This window comes from Condylura cristata, unplaced genomic scaffold (assembly GCF_000260355.1).
Source record: "Condylura cristata isolate star-nosed mole 26May11 unplaced genomic scaffold, ConCri1.0 scaffold00038, whole genome shotgun sequence".
In the NCBI taxonomy this organism is placed as follows: Eukaryota; Metazoa; Chordata; class Mammalia; order Eulipotyphla; family Talpidae; genus Condylura; species Condylura cristata.
In genome coordinates, this window is record NW_004567139.1 from 6,565,202 (window position 1) to 6,587,295 (window position 22,094).

Here is a 22,094-nt window from a genome sequence, read left to right on the forward strand (position 1 = left end):
AAAGCGCAGCACCGTGAACCACGAAGCTGTCACAGCCACTGCGGCACGCGTTCGATCCGTTCCTGTGTCTGGGGAAGGAGGCAGGACCAGACAGCTCAAGGGCACGGGGCCTCGGCTCCACCAGCTACATGTCCCGTCTAGGCCCGGGTCAGTTTAGCATTCCTGCCCGTGGTGGTCGTGACGTCAGGGGGAGCGGGGTGAGTACTGATGTCTGGTATCTAAGGATCTGCCTGGGAGGACGGTGAGGCGGCTGTTTCATGAGACCCGACCGGGCCATGGTCCCGGACCCCTGTCCCAGTCTGATTTTCTGTAGCTCTCGTGAGCTCCCTGACAGCTTTCCGTTCAATTCTATCTAAGTAAGGGGGTGCAGCACTGCTGTTCAGAGCCATGAGTCTGATCTGAGTCTTCCTTTGCTTCAACTGGGGCCGGGCAGGGGGCTGTCAGGCCTCACTTCCCTTAGCTCTTATTCTATCAACCCTGGGAAGAAGCGACTTTGAGAAAGACCGAACACAGCCACGGGTCATCCACAATCTGCCCTTTATTGGTATTCATCACAGTTATGAGGTCTCGTCCCTCAGAAAGCAGTCTGCCTTATGGAGAACGACACACAAAGACAAAGAAATACACACACACCAACCACCAAACCAGTTAATCTTGACCAACCAAACTTTTGAACGTGTCTTCAATGTTGATGCTCAGAACTTTGGAAGAACAGACCCAGGCCCGGCAAGAGCTGGCCGTGGGGTCTTAGCGCACTCACAGAGTGCCGCCCTGCGAAGCAGTGAAACATGTAAACGCGGCGGGCAGACGTGGGTGACCTGTGCCTGGAGCCTGGCTCCGGGCCAGCGCACAGCGGAGCCCAGGCAAGGTGCACGTCCCCTCTGACGGCTGAGCACGGCAGGCCTCGCTGTGCGTGGAGCAGACGGGTCTCGTCGCCCCGCTGCTGAAGCTGTGTGTGCCGGAGTGGGTGGCCTCTGCTCCGCTTCAAGTCACCCTTTTGGCATTTCAGAATGCTCACGTGGCCAAAGTTTTCTGTAGAAGGGAAACTCAAAAATCTCTCTCCCTACCCCTTCCTTTCTCGTCCTAAGCTCTCTGGCCAAGCTCCAGGGAAGCCTGCTGCTGCTGTTTGAGGTTCTGGGTCAGGTCACCAGTCACCGGGCGGTCAACAGGGTGAGGACTGAGACCTAGGGTGGGTTCCAGTGTCTTCCACTGACTCGGGTTCGCGGCAGCCGTTTCCCCCACAACTCAGTAAAGCGTGTGGGCCGCAGCGGTCTGCTCGCGTCCCCCAGCCTCTGAGAAAAAAATGAAGGCCAGAAGCTCGTCAAAATAATTGTCTAGGGGATTTGGAGACTATGACAAACTGCTCTGCTCTTGGACTCCACACTCAGCAGGGCCCCATCAGGCCACGGACGTTCCTCTGCCTGTTGTCTTCACCTCGTCCTCAATCCCTTAACGCCGACAGCGCTTGTCTCTGCCTTGAGAGACCAGCTGAGGTCCCACCCTGCGCCTGTGTTCCTCCCGCGCGCTTAGTATCTCCCTCTGCAGGAAGACAGGGACGGTCCCTCCTGGGGCCTCGGGAAGCAGGGACGTGGCGTGCCCGATCCCTCCCCGACCTCGGAGAGGCCGGCGAGAGGTGTCCTGAGGGTCAGGCCCGCAGCACCTGCAGTCCTGCCTCATTTCCCTCCTGGGCTTGCTGCCGCAGGTGACCCGGAAGAGCTGCCCTGAGTCCAGCAGGGGAGCGTGGAGGCATGGAAGCAGAACCTTCCCCGATCCGGATGGTCCCGGAAATCCCACTGAAGAAAGCGTCCGTCGAGCGGCCAAGCAAGATGTGTGGACTTGCGCGACACCTTGAAATTGCAACTAAAACCAGTATCTCCCGCAAAAGAAAAAGTAGAAATGGTCATAATCAGAGTCAATCAGAGAAGGGAGGAAAGGGGAGAAAGGAAAAGGGTGCTAACGTGAAGGGGGGGCAGGCGCTCCCCCCGCCGCCCGCCGCCGCCGCTCCTGGCGCTGCCGGTCCTGGGTCCCCGTGAGCCAGCACTAGCCCAGGCCAACATCCAGGGACATCATCACCACGAACCCCAGGATGGAGGCCCAGGACGCCAGCTTCCCGTTGCCGCTAGGAGAGAAGGAAGGAAGAGCGTCAGCTGGGATGCTGTCCTTGCTGAAAACACCCTCTGCGGGTCGACTCCGGCAGAAAATGCTGACCACCGTTCACCACGGCGAGGACGTGGACAAGAAACGCCTGCGGGGCCTGGTGGGCCCGGCAGGCCGAGGAACCCGCGTCGCCCCAAGGACGGCCACCTGAAGTCAGCGTGGCCTTCCCGTGGTACGGTGGGGAAGTGGAGGCCGGAGGAACGTGCCCAAGGTCACGACCACGGCCCCGGGGCCCACGGCTGGACAATGAAGAGCGTCCACTCTTTACCGAAGAGAGGATTTGCGCGGCCCCTGCGAACGCGTCTCAAACCACTGTGCTATGAAAACCAAGAGACGCCTCCTCGCCCAGCGGCCCCCGCGCCTGGCCGCAGCCCGGCAGTGAGCACCGGGGCCAGGCTGGCTCTCGCTGGCGAAGCTCATCTCGTCCCTTAGCGCAGCCCCAGAAAGATGCGAAGAAAAGACTGACTGACAGATGAGAGATTGACTGACTGCCAGGCGACAGATACAGGGCAGATGATAGATGATAGTGAATAGAAAGACGACAGACAGACAGACAGACAGAGACAGCGGAATCAGAATGAATGAAAACCGACAAAAATGCCGGCTGCTGTGGGTGGGCAGGGAGGGCCACTTCTTCGCCGCTGCCCACTCGTCCTCTTTCTCTGAGGAGGGGGTGGACGGACGCTCCGTGGGAGGGGTAGAAGGAAAGAAAGAGGCGGCAGGGGGCTGGGCCCGGGGAGGGGACGCTCGCTCGCCCACCTGATCTGCGCCTCGGGGATGATGTCATCCATGACCACGTAGACCATGGCGCCCGCGGCAAAGGCCAGCGCGTAGGGCAGGATGGGCTCGGCCAGCACCACGGCGAAGGCCCCGAAGACCCCGGCCAGAGGCTCCACCATGCCGCTGAGCTGCCCGTACCTGCGGGGAGAACGCAGCTCGTGCCCGGAGCCAGGCCCCGGCTCAGGCCGCCCGCCCGCCGGCCCAGCGGCCCCAGCCGAGACCCCGGCCGAGGGAGGGTCCCGGAGAGGCCGCCCGCTGCTTTGTTCGCGGCTAATTTCCAGCACCGTCAGTGCCGCTGTGGAGACAGAACTCGCGGCCCACCTCGGCACGCAGCTCTGAAGCTTTCAGCATGGGCAGAGGTGGTGCGCGCAGCCGACTCTGCTTCCAGCACATTCTCCTCGGGCCCGGAAAGAAAGCCCTGCCCGCTCGCAGCCACTCCCTGCTCCCCGCTGCAGCCCTGGACGCCCACCCCTTCGGGTGGTTCACTGAAGGAATCGCAGCCTGGGGCCCCCTTCACTGGCGCTTCCCAGGGGCGCGCGGGCCAATAACACGTCTGGAGGGGCACCAGTCCCGCTGGCCCCCGAGGGCCGGTTCTTGGAAACTGCTGTGTCTGCAGGGCTGCACCCCCAGGCCCCTGCTGGAGGGCCGTCCCCACCCCTGCCACAGATGGGCCGGCCAGTCAATGTACATCCAGGGCCTGTCCCTGAGACCCCTATGTTGGACTACGGTGAGATTTCTCTACGGATAAAACCCCCCGTTTTTAAGCTAACACGAGCGGCTCTCTTGCTTGGAATCAAGGCGCCCTGACCGAAACGGCAGCCCCCTGGGCCCCGGGAATGCAGACAGCGGGCCGTCACCCTGAGCCCGACAGCCGAGCCCGGCAAGACACAGGCTGGTCGAACGCGAACCCGGACAAGGCGTCGGGACCTCACTGTCCCTCCGAGTAGGGTTCGGCAAGACTCCCTGCCTCTGAGCCCCAGCCCCCAGCTATGAGGTGGGGGTGGGAGAGCCACACGCCGCCCAAGCTCCCCAGATGACACGCGGGCCGGCAGACCACCCCAGGCCCAGGAGAGGCCAGCGCTTCACCAGAAGAGGCTGTTCTGGAAGAAGCCTGCACGGACGGCCACTGCTGCTGACCGCACGCTGACCCCGACAGCGGAGGCCAGGAGGACTTACCAGAAGGCTTTCCAGGTGGAGAAGCCAGCCCCTCGCAAAGGCAGGCTGACAGCAAGGCCCTCCGGGAAATTCTGGATCCCAATTCCAATGGCTAAGTTCCTGCAAGACCAAGAGGGCGCATGAAGGGGCTGGCCCCGGCCGGGCACCCCCAGACAGGGCCCTGCTGGCCACGCCATCCTGTGGCCTTAGACACCCCCGAGGCCGGTGACAGGTGGAGGAAGGAGCAAGGTCAGGGCGTGCGCAGGTGGTGAGCACAGCAGGGGGCGGGGAGGCGCAGGGAGCCCCCGCCCACCCTCAGGCTGTCCTGGGGCCCCGGTCACTGGATCCTATGTGCCAGGCGCACGCAAGGGGGGTGCTCGGAACCCCCCAGCTGGCTCTACGACGTGGTGTCCATCACTGGGCTCTGCACACCCCAGACCTCACAGACGAGGATGGGGTTCCCTGGGGACAGCAGCACCCCACGAGAGCCGGCAGCGTGACCGCGGCTGCAGAGAGCCTGGCGACGGCCCCTTCTCTCCGGCCCGGGACCACGCACCGCTCAGCTACAGCAACCTCGCGGGAGGGGGCCGGGCGTGCCAGTGCCCCCAGGCGCGGGTCTCCAGGGCCGGGACTTCCGGGCTCTGTGCCACTCTAACCTGGGCGCCCCACTTTGGGCCCGTCTTGCTCCCCATGACCCTCCCTCCCTCCTCTCCCTTCTCCTGACTTTGGGGATACCGAGGCCTGTCTGAGAGAATCAGCGGGTTGGTGGGCGACGCGTCCTGAGCGCCGCTGCACACGCAGGTGGACGTCAGCGCAGAAGGGACAGCGCAGGGGCAAGACGCCCCGAGAGAGACATGCGCGGCCACGCTCGACGCAGAGGCCGGGGATGCACCTGCGGACGCACGCAGGGGCGGCTCTCGGGTCTGTCCCGGCCCTCCGGGGAGGGCCCTCCTGATCGCCAGGGCCTGAGGCGGGGGGCCGCCTGGCAGCAGTTCCGGCAGACCCCTCCGCTGCCCAGGGGGTGACGACGGGGCCCTGGGAGCCGAGTTCAGGGTCAGCGCCGAGTCTCACTCTCAGCATCTGGGTCCCCGTGTAGGCGCAAACCCAGCGTGGGTGGCACAGTGGACAGAGGCCTGGTCAGGTCACAGGGCCTGGTCAGGTCACTGTGCTAGCTCCCGCCGGCCCTGGGCAGAAACGCAGCTTGCCCTAGAAGCTCCCACCATCAGCTCCATGGCTCCTGTTCCAGGAGCCGGGGCACTTGCGTCGCCCGCTGAAGCAGCAAACCTCAAGCAGGATCTGCCGCTGCTGCCCCAGCCCTGGCCCCACCTCTGTGCCCGGCCCTCAGTGGGTGCTCGTCCTCCAAATCCTCGCTGCCCGCGAAGGCTGAGTGGATACAGCCGGCTCTCTTGACCTCGCGGAGAGCAAGGTCAAGGCCTCTGGCCGGTCTCGCGGCCTTTCCCAGTCCGGTGCGGACCCGGCACCTTGCGGCTCGGCGCCCACTGCCCACACTACCCCCGGGGCAGGCGCGGGCTTAACCCCAGCTACCACGGGTGGCAGCCCAGGCCAGCAGCGGGGCAGAGGTGGGGCTCCGTCCAAAGTCTGGGGCCCCGGGCTGCTCGCAGCCAGCCTCCTCCGCATCCTGTGCAGGAGCAGCGTGCTGATAAGCAGCACAGAAGCCCCATTCTTCTGCCCTGGCAACCACCTTACCTCTGCCCTGCCCGGCTCTGCCAGGCGGCTTCCAGCCACCGGGTGCCACACCCTCGGGAGCCTGCCAGGCGGTTCTCAGCAGGGCACCGCCCCGCTGGGTGATCCTGGACTCTCCCGGCGTCTGGGGCTGCTGGACCACGCACCCCCCCCACCCTCGCACCCGGCCCTTCTCCACTTGGCGGTCCTGTGTCCTTGCGCGGCTCCCCCAGGCATCGGTCAGGTGCGCACTAGGTCGGGCGCCCGTGGACGCTGAGCCCCACACCCCGGTCCCGCCCGATCGCTGCATTAGCACGGAGTCATGAGTTCAGCCACAGCTCTCAGCCTGCCTGGCGTGCAGTGCAGGCACACGGAGACTGCCAGTGCCCGGGCTGGGTCAACCGTGCCGCCCCGGGCCCAGACCTGCAGATTCTAAGAACGCGCGGACAGTGCTGAGAACCAGGAACCTAGGGGTCACCCACGAGGACGGGCATGGTGGCCAGGTGACCTCCAGTGGGGCACCACTTCCTGCTGTCCCCCGCACGCAGCCAAGGTGCCCGCCAGGAGTGGGCCTGCGCCCTAGGAATGCGTCAGGCAGCCTGCAGGCGGGGTGCCCAGACCCTGAGCTGGGGGGAGCTGGGGGGCATCCTGGGAAGCAGCGCAGAGGCCGCCGGGAGACAGGACACCGGGCGGAGTGAAGTGGGGAACGGCAGGGCTTCGGTTCGCAGCAGCGAGCGGTGAGGCCCCGCAAAGGCTGGCAGGGATGGGGCGCTGTTCAGGGGCGGTTCAGCTGCCGGGGGGCTGGACGCCGAGGAAGTCCAGACCCTCCTGTGCGCTCCCCGCGGCCACATGGTCACAGGCAGCTGATGATGATGTTGCCTCCTCTGCAAAATGGAGGTGGCCTGTGTGATCTAACTCCCCACGGCTCCCGCCGGGTTAAGCAGAGTGGGGGTACACACGAGGCCAGCAGGCAGGCACCTTAAGAACCTCGGTTTTCCTGCGCGGAATTTGAAAACTTGTGCTCCAAGCCCCGTCATTACTTCCTCTACCTCGGCTTACACACTTCCAAGGTCAAGAACCCTGGTGTCGAGGAAGCATTTTCTCGGGCATATTCAACTTTAGGGGGCGCCCCCTCCCCCAAGGGGCACTGGCCGCCAGCTTCGCAGGGCGGAGGGGCTTGGCAGGCGTCCACTTCGCCGTCATAAACTGGGGGTGGGGGGGGGAGAAGCACAAATGAGCGATTTCCAGCAGGGGATGTGGGGGCAGACAGGACTCGAAAGTGGAGGAGCCCCTGCGTCCCCTGCGCCCCCTTTGGAGGACACAGGAGCGTGGTCCTGCTTTGTCCTTGTCCGTCCCGCCTGGCCGCACAGGCACCAGGGAGACTGGAACTGGGGGCAGCAGAGGGAGGCGGGTGGGGGTGGAGGCGCCTTAAGCAAAGGCACCGCCACTGGCCCCCGCCCTGCCCGCGGCCACTCCACTGACAAGCCGAGCCCAGATGGCGAGTGACCGCTGGCTAAAAGCAGCCAGAGAGGGGCCTCGGAGAGGTCGGGGTGGGGTAGCAGAGGTGGAGAGTGGGGGAGCGCTGGGGGCAGGAAGGTGACAGGGAGGGGTCCCTGCTGGGGCGTCCTGGGTGCCGCTGCACCCTGGAGACAAGAGCAGCAGACAAGGGAGAGGCCCCTGGGAGCTGGATTTGCTGGGGGGTGCGGGGTGGGGGGTCTGACTTCTTTCCCTTTCCCCTGGGGTCTGCGTTTGCGAGGTAAGGCAGCCAGAGGGGACACGGGCTGTGTTTAAAGTCCATTTCCCATGACTTCCTTTTTGGTGTCAAGGTGGAAGAGAAAGGCCAGGAGGAAGGGACAGAAGTCACCGTTTAGGTGAGCTATCACTTGGCATCCCAGCAGCTTCTTGGAAACGGTGACCTGAAGTGAAGGGACATTGAAAGAAAAGCCAATTTGACCGCAGCCGGTTGACAGAAACAGCAGTTAAGTGTCTGGTCACAAAACCATCTCAAGCAAGCCCAAGAAAGATGCTCGACAGTCGCTTGCATCCATCCACGCACGCACCTGCTCACCCACTCGCCCACTCACGTTCCGGAAGCTGCCCAGGTTTCCTTTCTGTTTTGAAGAAAGGCCTTCCCCGCACTCCCAGTGTCCAGCGCAAGTTCCAACCGCTGCCGCCTGGCCAGTCGGCCGCTCTGTCCTGCCCCGCGGCTGCCCAGCCAGCCCAGAGGGAGCACAGGCCTGGGGCGGGAGAGCTGGCCTCGGACCGGGATGAAACTGCTCTCGGGGCCGGACACAGGGGCAGTTCAGACTCAGGGCCAGGAGGCAGCCAGAACCCCTGGGGGGCAGGGGAGGCAGCTGGGGGGTGCTGGGTCCCCTCAGAAATACTGGGTGCTCAGACAAGAGTAGCTGGGACACCAGGGGCCCCAGGGCCAGATGGACTAGTGAGCTGAGGCTCGTCTTCACAGCTGGAGACAGGAAACAACGCACGCCACCCCCCCGGAAGCAGGAAGGGCCGGCTCCGGGCTGCACGAGGCAGAAGCGCTGAGCCCCAGTGTGCTTTTCTGGGTGTCTCGCCTGCTCTGCCGACTCTGTGGAGGCAGGTGGCCAGGGCCCCTCACGCGAGGCCCTGCCCCCCCCCCGGGCCTGCCAGGCAGGAGCTGTCCCAAGACCCCAACAGAAGGAAAGGCCACCCTGGGGCACCTTAGTGTCCTGGAGGCAGCCAGAGGCGGGTCCCCCGGGGCTGCCCCTCATCTGCATCTGCCTCCTGTTCAGCCCCCGGAGTCAAAGGTCAGCAACGCCCGTCCTGCCAGGCCCTTGCTCAGTATCTTCATCACCCATCAAGGTAGGCGACAAAGACAGACGGGTTCAGTGTCCTGGGAGTGGGTGTGACATGTGCAGGTGTGGCACACAGACTGGGGCACCCCTGGGGTGCTGAGCTGCAAGCCTCAGGAAACTCAGCCACCCAGTGCCCATGCTGGGTGCTTGGACGGGATCGAATCGCTGTGAGCACAGGCCACGGTCACAGTCCAGTCTGGGCGCACCGAACGTGGGCGTGACTGTTAAGGAGGTGCCGAAGGAGACCCCAGCCTGCTCCCCTCAGCCCGGTGACCTCATCCTCTCGCCCCTAATCTCTGCACCAGCTCCCGCTTCAATCATCACGGTTCACGGTTCTGTGTCAGAACGAGGCCAGCTCACAGATGGGAAAGTCACTTGCCGACCGGCCAAGCCATCAGCACCGACACCAGGGTGTGGACGCGCCCTTGAGGTGTTGCTGTGCCGGTCGGACAGAGGTGGGAAAGGCCGCGCAGAGACCCACGGGCAGCGGGCAGGAGCCACCTCGCTGAGAGGCGCACTGATGACGGCCCGGTGGCCACTCGGCAGAGGTGACGCTCAGGGCTCATGTCATCGATGGGGATGGACAGGCGACATTTCTACAGCCAGGAGGCAGGACGTGGCACCGTGTAAGGGCGAGGACACGCCCTCCCTTCGCTCCTCCCTCAGGTCAAGGGCAACATAGAGGAGTCAGCCAGAGCCCAGAGGCCCAGGCCAGGACATGTGTCCCGGTCAGCTCAGGGCAAACCCGAGGGCACAGAGGCCCTGTCCCACCCCAGGGGTCTTCCCGAGGCCGAGACGGGTTTTTTCCAGGGCCTCCACCCCATCTTTGGAAGCAAACCCCGCGGGGAGGGAGCATCTCGAAACCCACTCCCTGGCCATTTCCATGCCAGCCCCGAGCTGGGGCTGGGAGAGCCCGCAGCAGCGCGGAGCATGCCGGGCGCACAGACCCGGGCGCGACAACCTGCAGCCGAAACCAGCTGTCTGTGCAGCCACGCCCTGCGAGCCCCAGGTCCTGCGGCTAGAATAAAAATGATGACAGTCATCTCGGCCGCTGAGTGTTCTAGTGTCGGGCGTGGTTGTGAGCGCCGAACGTGCAGAGACTCGCTTCCCTCTCTGCCATCTTGATCCCTCCCCGTTTCACAGATGGGGAAACTGAGACACTGAGGCTAAGTGACGGGCCCCTAGGGAGACCCGGCCGGGAAAGCGACCGTGGGAGCCTTCACGGCACTTCACGCTCCGTGCACCCCGCATTCTGTGCCGACGCAGCCAAGCACCCCAGAGAGGCGGCCGCCCGCCCTCGGCCCCAGCTCCCAGCACCGCCGCGGCTGCCCTGTCCACTCGGCCGTGGGGCCGGGGCCTGTCCCCGCGCGGGGCAGACCATGGGGACACGTGAACCAGGGCCGCCGTCTTGACTCGTGCACCATCGCATTTCTCAGCCAGCTTGGCCTCTGGGGCCGAATCATTTTTGCAGTGGAGTTTGGCCCGTGTGCTGCCGGGCCAGTGTCTACCCCTCGGACGGTCATGAAATGGGGGTTAGAGGGTTACTTTCAGATCCTAGATCACAAGAGAAAGCAGAACACGATCCACAGACTATTTTACTGGCAGATGCCCCGGTCTAAGCAAGGAGAAATGTCTGACCTTGCGCTGAGCTCCAAGGTCAAATGGAGTCAAGAAACTGCACAGGCAAAGAAAGGGAGGGGCACTCTGAGGGAGGGGGACCCTCTCCCCCTCCCCTCCCCACAACTGAAATCCAAAACTCCATTTACGGGAAGAAAAGCCTCTTCCTACCTCTTCACATATGAACCCCACATGCACGAAGCCAAGGAACGCCACCGGCTTTGTGCCTGGTGCAGACCACAGCCAATAAACCAGAAACTTGTTCTCAACCCTGGAGATCATCCCTAGCTGACCAGGGAGGCAGCACTGCCCCCCCCCAAATCATGCAACTTCAACTCCTTTGTTATTTGGGGAGGACTGCCGCCTTCTTGCCCATCCGTCAGCAACCAGGCGTCCTTCTTTCCTCGAGCCTGATGACTTGCTTTGGCTTCATGGACACGGGTGGGGATCCGGGACTCGGTCACAGCAACAACCTAGAATGTCCAGTCGCAAAGTATCGCAAAGTGGGGGGAGGGCAATCATCATTGGACATCATTGGACAGCCACTGACTAGAACTATAGTTTAGGGACGCTCGCTTCCTTGGCAAGTGTCTGAACTAGAGAGCAGCCCAGTATGAGCCAGGGAAACACCCGCTCCTGGGGTCTGCCGTGGGAGGTCCCGGCCCTCCTGCGGAGCATCTCCTAGGCGCTGGGCTGTGTGGGGAAGGCCCTGGGGCTCAAGGCCCAAAGAACACTCCAGAACCACCAGGCCTCCACAATTCTCTCTGAAGGCAGAGTGCCGGAGCCTCCTTGCTGAGCCTGCCGGGACCACCTTGCAGGCTGTGTTCTCTGGCGCCCCCCATAGTTGTGCAATGGGGGCCTCCTGCTTGAAGCCCAACCTCAGACTTGCTCAGAGGAGGGTTTCGTCCCCGGGCAGGAGGGAGTAGGATTCCTCTGGAATCGGCACGTCCTTGCAACCTGCAGCCGCAGCCGAACTCTCCAGGCTATGTTCTCTGGCCGGCGGTTATGAGAGGAGACGGGCATATTCCTGACAAGCCCTGCTGCAGCCTGGCTTTCAGATCCTCCCGGGGGCCGTGAGCGTGTGTATTCTTGCGTGGCAGGCCCTTACATACTGTTTTGATGTTATCGTCCCGCCATGAAAGGCTTGATTGTTCGGGCAGGGCGATGACATCACCAGCTTCCCACTCGGGCGGCCTGTCGAGGTGTTTGACGAGCCTGCAGGTGGGTAGGGGCTGGAGCTCCCCGCGGGGCGCCCAGCCCTGCCTGCTCCGTGGAGCTGCTTAGCACGCAAGGGAGTTCTCCGCACCCCTTCCTGCAGTTCTGGGAGGCTTATTGCCACAGGCTGGAGAGGTGCATGGACCCATCGGTTCCCTGAGAGCCTGCTGCCCTCCCAGAAATGGGCGGGAAGAGCCCCAAGAAGGGAAGCCACAAGGCAGGGCGGTGCCGGGGGTGATTCAGGCCACCACCGCACACCCCTCCTGGCGGAGCTGGGGAGCCAGCCGCCTCCCTGATCAACCAGGGATGATCGCTCAGGTCCTGAGGGAGGGGACCTTGGCCTGCTAAGTTCTCCAGCAACTAAAACCAACCCTGTGCACAGGCCAGGCAGCTTAGCCTGCGCCAAGGTGAAAAAAGCACCTGGGGATAGGTGTACCCCCAAGAGCAGAGTGCTACAGATTCATTCACAGGCCTCCCTGATGGCACAAGGGGTGAGGGCACAGCGCTATGAAACTATCTGCCGCACGAGTTCGATCCCCGGCCAGGGAGTGACCCACAGGGTGCAGCAGACCTCTCCTGTCTCCCCGCTGCCCCCCTCAGCAGTATGTTTCAGTGGATCCACTGTTCTGCTCCCTACTCTGCCTCACCCCCTGCATCTCTGGCCTGTACCCCAGTGCTTGTATGTGGAAATAAATAAATCTAAAAACAAACAAACAAAATAAACCAAAGACCTGTCCGAGAGCTTCCCGGCAGCCCACGCTGGCAATGCAGCCGGTCCCCGCGGGGGGCAGACAGTGACCCGGGGCTCCTTCCCGGTGACCTCGTGACCTGCAGCACAGGAGACCCAGACCCCAGGGATGACAGGTGGACTGAAAGGGGCCAGACACAAAATAGGCCAGACTATGGGGTCCTGTTTACCTAGAGTCCCCAAACCGGCCACACCGAGCCTTCTGGTCTACTAATGGGCGTGCGTGTCCGTGGCCAGCAGCAATGCTGGCTAACGGCTCTTCTGGTATTTAGAATTTTAAAAACAACACTTTTGAACAGAAAAATGCCAAGGCAGGATTTGGGTCCTGGTGTGTGTGTGTGTGTAGGGGGGGTGTGGGCAGGTAAGGGAGAGGGGGTGTCCCATGGCCTTGCAATAAAGATTTTGACAGCAGCTGAGGGGACATGCTTGGGGGTTTGCAGCGAGGCTCGCGAAGCCCCCACCCGGGCCGCTGCTGTCCCGTCCACCTCCCGAGGAGGAAGTCGTCCTCTTCCCACTGCACCCCAACCCCGCGCTGTCAGACGTCACAGAAGTAGCTCAGCCGCCCGAGGCCCCAGGAGAGGATGCTCGAGGGAGGGGGTCGCCCGAGGGTCTGGGCGGGGAGGGAGGCCTCTGCGCTCTGGCCTCTGCCTTCCTGGCCTGGCCAGTTTCCACAGACCTATGGTTTGGAGGTCTGAACGGGGAACCCAAGTTCAGCCCCGATAGCTTTAGTAATTCCTCATCTGCTGAGTGGTCCAGTCGGCCCACCTGCCGGACTCCCAACTGAGGGCAGAGCTGGACCAAGGGCACTGGTCTCTGGCACACAAAACACCACCGCAAGCCGCTGAAAACGCCAGCACTCGGCCCTGTCTTCTACAGTCCGTTAATTCACATCCGAGGTGAAGCTCGCTTTCCACCTAGGAGACGTGGTGGGGCGGCCGAGCGTCCCCAGGCTGGGTGGGGACCTGAGATCGCCGCTGGGGGCGGCAGGGAACCAGGGTTACGTCAAGGGCCCCGAAAGCTCTCTTCCGGTCCTCAGTTGCTGGCTCCCATACGAGGAACGGCATTGTGGTTTCCCCAGATTCCAGAGGCTGCAGAGACGGGCTTCCACCTCCACTGATGCTCGTTTTCCTTGCTGTGCACATCTGGACAGCCAAACACAAAGCCATCTCCCGGCGTACATCTGGGCTGCGTGAACCTATCGCTCCGAGGAAACTCCAAAAGAGCTGCTTAGCGAAGACAGCCGTGCAGGCCAAGTCAGAGCAGCTGAAAGACTCCTTTCTTCTCTCCCCGCAAAACAATCTTCTGCGCTGGAGCGTAGGGACTGAATGTGCAGTGCTGAGCAAATACGCGCCAGAGCCTTCGACGGCAGTCTCTGTCCCATGGCCTCTTTGCCGGCTCCCGCCCAGGGCAGAGCTTCTGTCTCTGTGAGTTTTTGCCCCTGTTCCTTGTTTAGACCTAACTATTCCTACACGTATCCCTGGGGCATGTGGACCAAGTTCAAAGCGGAACATCACCTGCTCCCCTCCTCCTCTAGGGAGTCACCCAACAGCCTGCTTCATCAAGCTGAGGGTGGGCGGGAGCCATGAGCCAGGAGAGGAGTGTCTGGCTACTTGCATGTAGTGAGAACAAGCCCCCTCCCTCCTGGACTGGCTGGGAAGGAGCTGTCTGTTCCCACGCAGACTCGTCGCTTGACAACCAGCCTGGACCCCTAGAAGAAAGAGAAATGACAGCCCCTTGCAAGTGGAATGAATGTCAGGGGCTCTCGAGTGCTACTGTGCCTGGCAATATATGCCAGGCCAGGAGGAGTGAAGCAGGTGGGGTGCCGTGGGTTTCTGCCCACAGAAGTTTCACAGCCAGGGCTGTCAAGGGTTTGATAGCCAAGAAAAGCCAGGACGGCCAAAACAAAGCTGCCAGAGGAAGCTTTTGAGTCAATGTCCTGTAAAAACAGGGGCTGCTTACAAGGAGTGGGTGAAGGTGGGTGAAGACCTAGGGGTTAGGGTGTCTGGCCGTTCTCATCCTTAGTTACAGGAAGCTCAGCCAGCACCTCCAGCACCCCCAGCAGTGAGACCCCCACCCTCTCCGTGGAAGCTGACGGCACAAAGCATGCGGCCCCCAGCCCACCTGCCCCTTGCCCTCAGCTGCTGCCTCTGCGTACAGACCCAACCTGAGGAAGCCAGGCGAGGAGCGGGAACAAAACCTACGGAAAGGCACCTTTCCTCGGGCCGTGCCTCCTCGGGTTGGCTTTCTGGCTAGCCGGGGGCTCGGAGCCACTGGGAAGTCGCGTGTTCCTGGTTTCTCCATCTGCGAGGCTGAGGGTGCCTGTCTGTGAGGCCAGGGCCACAGGCTGGGCTGGGTGATTCATCAGCCGGGAGGGTCTGCTCCTGCTGCTTGGCGCGTGCCAGCAATAGTCGAGATGGTGGGTGAAGCGCCCCAATCAGAGCCGCTTCTGGTGCTGACCACCGAGACGCCCGGAGACCAGAGGACACTAGAGTGGCTCACTGAGCTGTGTGGGGGCCATGCTAAGGAGGTACAGCCTCTCCTGTTACCCTACAGTATCAACCCACTTCATAGCTGAAGAAACTGAGACTTGGAGAGGGTAGAGGTCGTCCCCGAGTTCATCAGCCCATAAGACGCACGAGGGACATTCAGCTCAGGTCTGCCGATTCCAGAGGTCCGGGGTTTTACCGTGTGTCCGACGCTGCTCCCCCACACTGTGGAAACAGTGCGGGGTGCATGGGGAAGTCTTCCTACAATCTCAGGCTGAGGCGAGGAGAGCTATTTCATGTCAGGAAGCCATCAATTACCAATTCTCCACTGCAGGCACAGCCTACACACAAGATCCCTGTTTGTTTAAGAGTGTGGGTTACTTATCTTTCCAAGAAAAAGAGGTTTTCAGTATTTTCTTATATTTTTTCAATTTTATTATTTTTGCATTGAAGAACTGGGGTGTGGGCCAGTGGTAGTGGGGTGAGAGGATTCACCAGAGACAGAGTGGGGGGAAGAACAGGCAGGCCTACTGAAATCTACTCCTGAGGGGAGCAGCGGGCGAGACAGGAGAGGTCTGCTGCACCACGTGGGTCACTCCCTAGCCAGAGGATTGAACGCAGACATCACAGTGATCGCACCGAGGTCAGCTTACCCCCAGGCCAGCAGGTCAGCTTACCCCCAGGCCAGCAGAGGTCCAGGTTCGTAGTATTTTCATAGAAGCAGCTGGCTTCTGACATGCACCAAGTGTCTTGATCTCGCTCCCTCTTTTTTTCCTACCTTTTTATTGAATTGATCTTGGTTTAAAACAGCATTTAGGGCTCAGATGGGTATCTGTATCTCACCACCAAAGGCCTACTTTCCATCCACAACCCTACCCAGCTTTTACCCAGCTTCCTTCTCTGGTAACCACCATTTTGTTCTTATAACCGGAGAGCTTGTTTTTGTTTTATCTTGTTTGTTCATTTCTTTCTTTAGCTTCAACAGATGAGTAAAATCAGACAGTGTTTGTCTTCTTCTGTGTGACATTTCACTGAGCTTAATGCCCTCTAGGTCCATGCATATCACCACAAATGGCAACATCTCATTTTTAATTGCTGTGTAGTATTCCACCACCTGCATAAACTATATATAAAGATGAGCCCGTAACCTACGAAGAAGGATTACTCATAACCACACAACCAACATGGGACTGATCCAAAATATACAGAGAATCATGCAACTCAACAGCAACAAAAGCAATCAGGTTATAAAATGGGCAGAGGGGGGCGCAGTGTTAAGTCTCAGCACTATGAAGCAATCCGTAGCCACTGAAGTGCAAATTCAATCCCCAGCCAGGGAGGGACCCACATGGCACAGCAGACCCCTCCTGTCTCCCCACTGCTCCCCTCAGCAGTGTGTTTCAGAAGATGCACCTGTTCTGCTCCCCACTCTGCCTCTGATGAATCCTCTCACCACCTACACCCCAGCTCTTTTATGTATAAACAAATACATTTTTTAAAAAACGGGCAGAGGATCTGGAAAGATACAGCATTTTCTCTTGATCTAATTAGTAACTGTAAAGAATTCCTTGACTATCAGAGGCAGATCCTATCAGATCCAGTGAATGCCAGTGTGTATGTGTGTGGGTGGGTGGGGGTATTCCCCAAGTGCCAGGAGCTGGCAGGCTCCCCCTGGGCTCAGGGTGGGGCTGCACTCCCACCGAGTGGCAGTGGCGAGTGGCGGGGAAGGAGCAGCACCCGCAGCGTGACCACAGGTTCTACATTTCGGGCAGAACAGGAAAAAGGAGGCACCTTCCCATCAACAGCTGCCGGGTCCCACCCAAACAGCCACCTGGGGCCTGAACCATCCTCTGTGACTAGGAGCCTGCAGAGGGTCCTGCCTCCCCAAACAGCCCCCCACCCCCGCTGCGGGCAGTTGGTCACAGCAGCCAGTTCTCTGGGCTTTGCCAAAGGCCGCAGGTGGGCGCATCCCAGACAAAAGAGGCAGGAAAACGGCTTTTCCTTGAGCTCGCAGAGCAGACAAATCAAACAACAGCCCAGTCTCTAAAGGACATTCAGGGTGACAGACGAGAGGCTCAACGGAGGATGGTCTATGGGATAAGGTCATTAACTCACTTGCATTTCTGGAGTAGCGATGCGGAAGTATTTTTAGACGTCTAGAACAGGTGTGAAAGCAGCACAAAGACTCCCCGTGTGTCCTCACCCAGATTCCCTAATGTTAAAACATCCCTAGCCAACATCACGCGCGTGAGCTGACGTGGACGATGGCGCAGGAACCACTGCTGGGGCGCTGTTGGTACTCTGAGGGCTGTTATCTGTTTCCTCCCGCCCCTTCCACATGGACCAGCTGGAGCTCTGCTGCTCCCGCACCCCACGGCTCCCTCCCTCCCCGAGCTCAAGCTCAGAAAGATCTGAGTCCTCCTCTATCTTGAACTCCCAGCAGTCAGGTGGAAGCCGCTTCCTCCTTTATGCATCTGAGAAGAGGGTTAAACATATTCACCAGCCTGCACCCCATAAACAGACGAAGAGAAGGGCATATTTGGAATACCACACATTTATACCTTTTTTGAGCTCACAGATTTTCCTATAAAGCTCTGTCTAAATGGCTGGGTGCACGCCCGTTCAGCTCACAAAAGCCCATTTAGCGCAGACCTGAGGAGTTTATAAGGATTTAAGTACCTTCAGGGTTATGGAAAGTTTATGGGGGAGCTCCGGATCTGAATCACCCTTTATAACCTATTGCACTTTTTTCCTATGGGAAAAAAGTGAGCAGGGAACACAGTGAGCAGGGAACACAGGCGCTCAGGGAGGGAGGGTGAGTCAGGACGACGGAAACTCCAGGAATGCCCCCTTGCTTGGAAACTTCGAGAAAAGTCTTTGGGTGTAGCGACGACAGAGCAGACGTTCAGGGTCCGGCCAGCCCAGGGTCACTGCAGGGACTGGGGAAGCCGCCGTCGCGGGCATGGGGAGGGCTGGAGGGAGGCCGGAGGGGCCAGCGGCGGATATTAGCCCCGTGAGAGAGACCACCAGGTGTGGGGCAGGAGAGAGCAGTGGACCCCTGCCTTGTGGTCCGCGCTGATGCTTCCCCTTACCACACTGTGAACAGAAAGGCCCCTCTTCTCCTCAAATGACCACTGATGTAGCAGCTGAGCCCCCAGCAAGCTCCCTCTGGGCCTCTCACCTGGACCATGAGAAGTTCGCTGGACCCCCCCTCTCCCCCTCAAAAGCCTCCGGGGCCTTCTAGCTTCCAGGACGGAGGGAACCGCTGACCCCCTGGCGACGCAGCCCGTCCGGCTCCATGGAGAGGCAATGTGCACCCACAGCTCTTACTCAAATGGAGGTTCAGCGGCCCCCTTATCAGTCCATAATTTATGTAACTGCTTGATTTATGAGTCAGTCTTGGGGTCAAAGTTCAAATCTGAGGAACCTAAAACCTACAGCTTCACCTCAGCGCCCAAGACAGAGCTGAAGTGTCCGGGGCACGAAGCAAAGCAAAGCACAAAGGACATCCCGCAGCCCGCGCCTCCCCCAGGAGGGCAGGTCCCCCCCTTGGCCTCGGGTGTTGGATTCCTGATCCGGGTGGAGGGCAGTGGGGGTGTGGGGAGCGTGGCCACCCGGCCCAGGGCGGGAAATCTGGCATGCGCCCAACTTGCCAGCGCTTTCTCAAAAAGACTTCGCTTCCTGCGGGGTCCCTGAGGTCAGCTTATTTTCTAATTCCCCATCAGGGTAACTAGGCTCAGGGGGGGAAGGAAAGAGGGAGGGAGGGAAGAAAGGGCAGATGAATGGATTAAAAAAAAAAAACCACTCCTGAAAGAACGAGGAAGATCTCGAGATTATGTCACTCCCTTGAGGCCGACTGTAGGGTGATGGGACAGAACCGGACCCCTGGCTTGATGTACAGAAGCTCCCACTGCACTGGCGTAGGAGCAAACCCCCTTTCTGTAGACACCAACCAGGAAGCTACTCTGCAGCTTCAAGGCAGAAGAGGGCATCGGGGCAGGCCCGGAGGGAGGCCCGAGCCGCATTTCCCTGGAGAGACGGAGCTCCCAGATCCCTCCCGGAGGCCAGGCAGCTTGGGCTCTGCCCAGACTGGGGGGGGACCTGCAGGGCCCCTTTCAACTGCGCAGCTGAGCGCTGCAGGCGGAGGCCCCGGAAGGCCCGGGTGGCCGTCGGGAGCGCGGATGCCACAGCCAGGCTTTGTGGGGCTAGCAGCTGACACGGGTCAGGGGTCAGCTCTCATCCCCGCCCCTCAGGAGCCGATAGGTTATTCGCTGAGGCCGGCAGCAGCCGAGATGATCCCCAGGCGGCCCGGACAGCGTGCGAGGCGGAGTCCGGGTCCAGCCCAGGCTCCTGCTGCATCATCTGCGCTCACGTCGGCGGTCACACACACCTGCAGGGGCCGAGAGCCGGGCTGGGCTCGGGCGCATGTAGGCAGCAGGCGGAGCGCGGGCGCGGGGGGTGGGGGTGGCGAAGGTAGCGGGGCTCTGGGCGCTGGATGGTGGGCAGCTCAGGGGCAGGACTGGGCTCTCTGCGCAGGGGCAGCAGCAGAGGGCAAAAAAGAGGCTCGAACCCCAGAGAAACAACAGCAGGCAGCGAGCGGCAGGGACTCGTCCAGGGTCAGGAAAAGCAGAGGCCGCTGAGGCGCAGCAAAGAGGCTGGAGTCCAAGCAGTCAGGCTAGAAACGCCCAAACGTGTCCTGTGGGGGACCAGGCTTGGTCCCAGGGACAGGAAGAGCGCCTGCCAGGGGCCGAGGGGTCCCCCGAGTGGCCTGGAAATCTAGCCGTGTCCCGGTCAGCCCGTCACGCGTTGCCCCCTCACCCCCCGGCACACCCTTGTCCCCTCTCGGCATCTTGCACCTCTGAGCGTGCCCAGGGCAGCCAGCTGAGCCTCACACTCTGCCAGCGTGGTCTAACTGTTCCAATTTTGTGCAAGCGAAGCTGAGGTTGGGGGGCTAAGGAGCACCCCAGCCCAGACCCACCGGAGAGCCCCGGTCTGGACTCGGGTGTGTTCTCCGTCGGGCCCCGGCAGCAGGCCCCTCTGGGTGTGCGGATCCCTGACTCGGGGGACCGGCGCAGGCTGGTCGCAAACCAGAAGCAGCCCCGTGAGAGCCCTGAAGCCGCTGGAGCCACTGGTGCTGGCGGTGAGCTGTGAACGGGAGGGAGACAGTGCCTCGGCCCAGAACTTCGTGGGCCTGCTGGGGCCTGTTCCCACCCTCTGAATGAGGAAGCTGTGCTCCGCAGGCGCCAGCAGAACAAGAATCCGCGCTAGGCGCCCGAGCAAGGTGCCCAGGGACGAGGAAGCGCTGGGGGCGCTGGGGAGGGCGCCGGGCAGGGAGAGGCGGCCAGGAGGGCCGAGTTCCTTCCTGTGGAGTGCAGCGAGCGATCCCAGCTGGAAGCCTTGAAGCTGTGACCTCATGCTAGACAGCCCCTCCACCCAGGCCACGCCACCCATGTGCTGGGCAGCCCCCCTCTTTCCCGGCCGTGGGAGATGCATCCTTCATGTCCCCTCTGGCTCCCCAAGTCTAACAGGGCTTCTGCTGGCAATGGAGGCGCTCAGACACTGCCACGGTGGGGCCTGGGGTCGGGGTGGGTACGGGCGGCAGGACCCACAGGCTGGGGAGGGCCTCGGTGGCGTCGTGTGGATCCGGGGCCCAGGCTGCCACGAGGACGCAGGGGTTCCGCCATTTCAGCGGTTCAAGGTTCAGTCCACTGCCACGACAGTGAACCGTGGCATTTGGAAGAATTCCTCACAGGTGGAAACGACAGGAATAACCCTCCACCCCCTCACCCACACCATCCCCAGGGCCCATCTGTGCACTGGTGCTCAGGGCGTGTTTGTAAATCCACTCGCACCCTCCGCCATGCAACGGGGCGGGGTGAAGGAGAGGGGAGAAAGAGGTGCACGAGTCATGCCAGAGCCCGCGGGACAGGGCGCCCTAGTCAGCTGGGGCGAGAGGCGGGGCGCAGCAGCGAGAAGGCCCCCCGAGAAGGCCCAGGGCGCCTTTCTCTGCTGCCTGCCGCCGTCTGGCTCGGCCTGAACTGGGCGCTGACCTCTCCGGCTTTCTCAGGCCAGACCTGTTTGCCAAGAAGTACTGGCTTACACACAGCTTGGGTCCACCCAGCGCCGCGCGGATATTGAGTCCGGTCAGCGATCCATGGGCTGCATCCCATGCCAAGAAGCCTGACAGAAACCAAACGGCTGAATCGAAATCAATTTCACATTCGGGAGCCTTCAGACACCAACGGAAGTTAGAAGGGAAACGATAAAAAGCCTTTGAAAGTGCCCCCACTCTGGGTCCACAAGCTGGCACCTCCCACCCCACGCCCGTGCCCTCCGGCCACCGGCTCTGGGTGCACCCCGATCTTCAACTGCGCATGAGCACCTGGTTCATCACCGACCTCATTTCTCCCAGCTGCGGGGGCCACTGAGCACCCTCCTGGACTCGTTGCATGCTCCTGGCCTGGGGGGCTCCCTCCCTCCGTCCTCCCTTCCATCCCCTTCCACCCCCATCTTTAATAAAAACAGATGTGCACACTGGCAAAGCTGCCAGCACAGAGCTCAGAAAGCAGCCGGCTGCCGGGATGCTGGTGGGTCCTTGTCCTAAGAGCTCTGGAAAGCTGGTAAGTGTTACTAAAATAGGTTATTTTAAAGATGAGATCAATGAACCTGCCATTCCTTGGGTGGCCCTAGGGTCTGGCTTTCCACCAGTGGGGCAGACAGCATGTCACCTGGGCAAGCTGCCGCTGCTCACCGAGTCCAGTAGCTTCCAAGACCTCAAGCGAAGCGGTCCCAGGCCCCACTGCGGCCATGGCTGCCACCATCATTTTCCCAGAGCACAGACGACTCCCCTGCTCAAGAACATGCTACAGCTCCCCACTGTCGACAGCCGGGATCGCACACTGGGGCCGGGAGCCAAATCTAACCTGTCCTGTGTGGATAAATGTGTTTCATGGGTGTCAAGCCCCAGGGCTGCTTTAGGGCTGCCAGGCTGGCGCTCAGCTGCGGCTACAAAGCCCAAAATGTTCACCATCTGCCCTTTGGAGGAAAAGCCGGCAGGCTGGCCGAGTCCTCCTGTCGGCCCTGCACTCCGAGGGCTGGTGCCTGTGCTCAGGAAGCAGCCAGGAAGGCGAGGGAGAGGAGAGGGCGGAGGTGGCCTGGGCCCTCGCAGGGCGGGCCGAGCGATGCACAGCTCACCCTGGGGTGCTCACAGAACCCACGGTGCGGCAGCAGCCAGGCTGCCAAAAGTAGCTCTTCAGCCTGGGGTCCAGGGTCCTTGGCTAGAGGCGGGAAAGCTGGACAGGCGGTCGGGTCTGGGGCCCTGCCCTGCACCTGGCGGCCCCTGGCTCTCCTGCCCTGCCTCCCGGTTACCAGGCCACAGAGGCCCCGCTGCTGCCTCAGCTGCTCACCGCCCTGCCTCCT

The 22,094-nt window shown here is 61.4% G+C and overlaps 1 protein-coding gene across 4 annotated transcripts in view; it reads right to left on the reverse strand.

Moving 5' to 3' along the window:
- Positions 1 to 520: 520 nt before the first annotated feature.
- Positions 521 to 22,094, reverse strand: part of SLC39A11 (solute carrier family 39, member 11) — a 212,718-nt gene continuing 191,144 nt past the window's right edge. For all 4 annotated transcript variants that reach the window (XM_004693467.2, XM_004693466.2, XM_012733146.1 and 1 more), the window contains exons 8-10: positions 4,114 to 4,212; positions 2,917 to 3,075; positions 521 to 2,119 (exon numbers count right to left, since the gene is read on the reverse strand). In XM_004693467.2, coding sequence (XP_004693524.1) covers positions 2,041 to 2,119; positions 2,917 to 3,075; positions 4,114 to 4,212 — 337 coding nt within the window. In that variant the 3' untranslated portion in view covers positions 521 to 2,040. The remainder of the gene's footprint in view (positions 2,120 to 2,916; positions 3,076 to 4,113; positions 4,213 to 22,094) is intronic.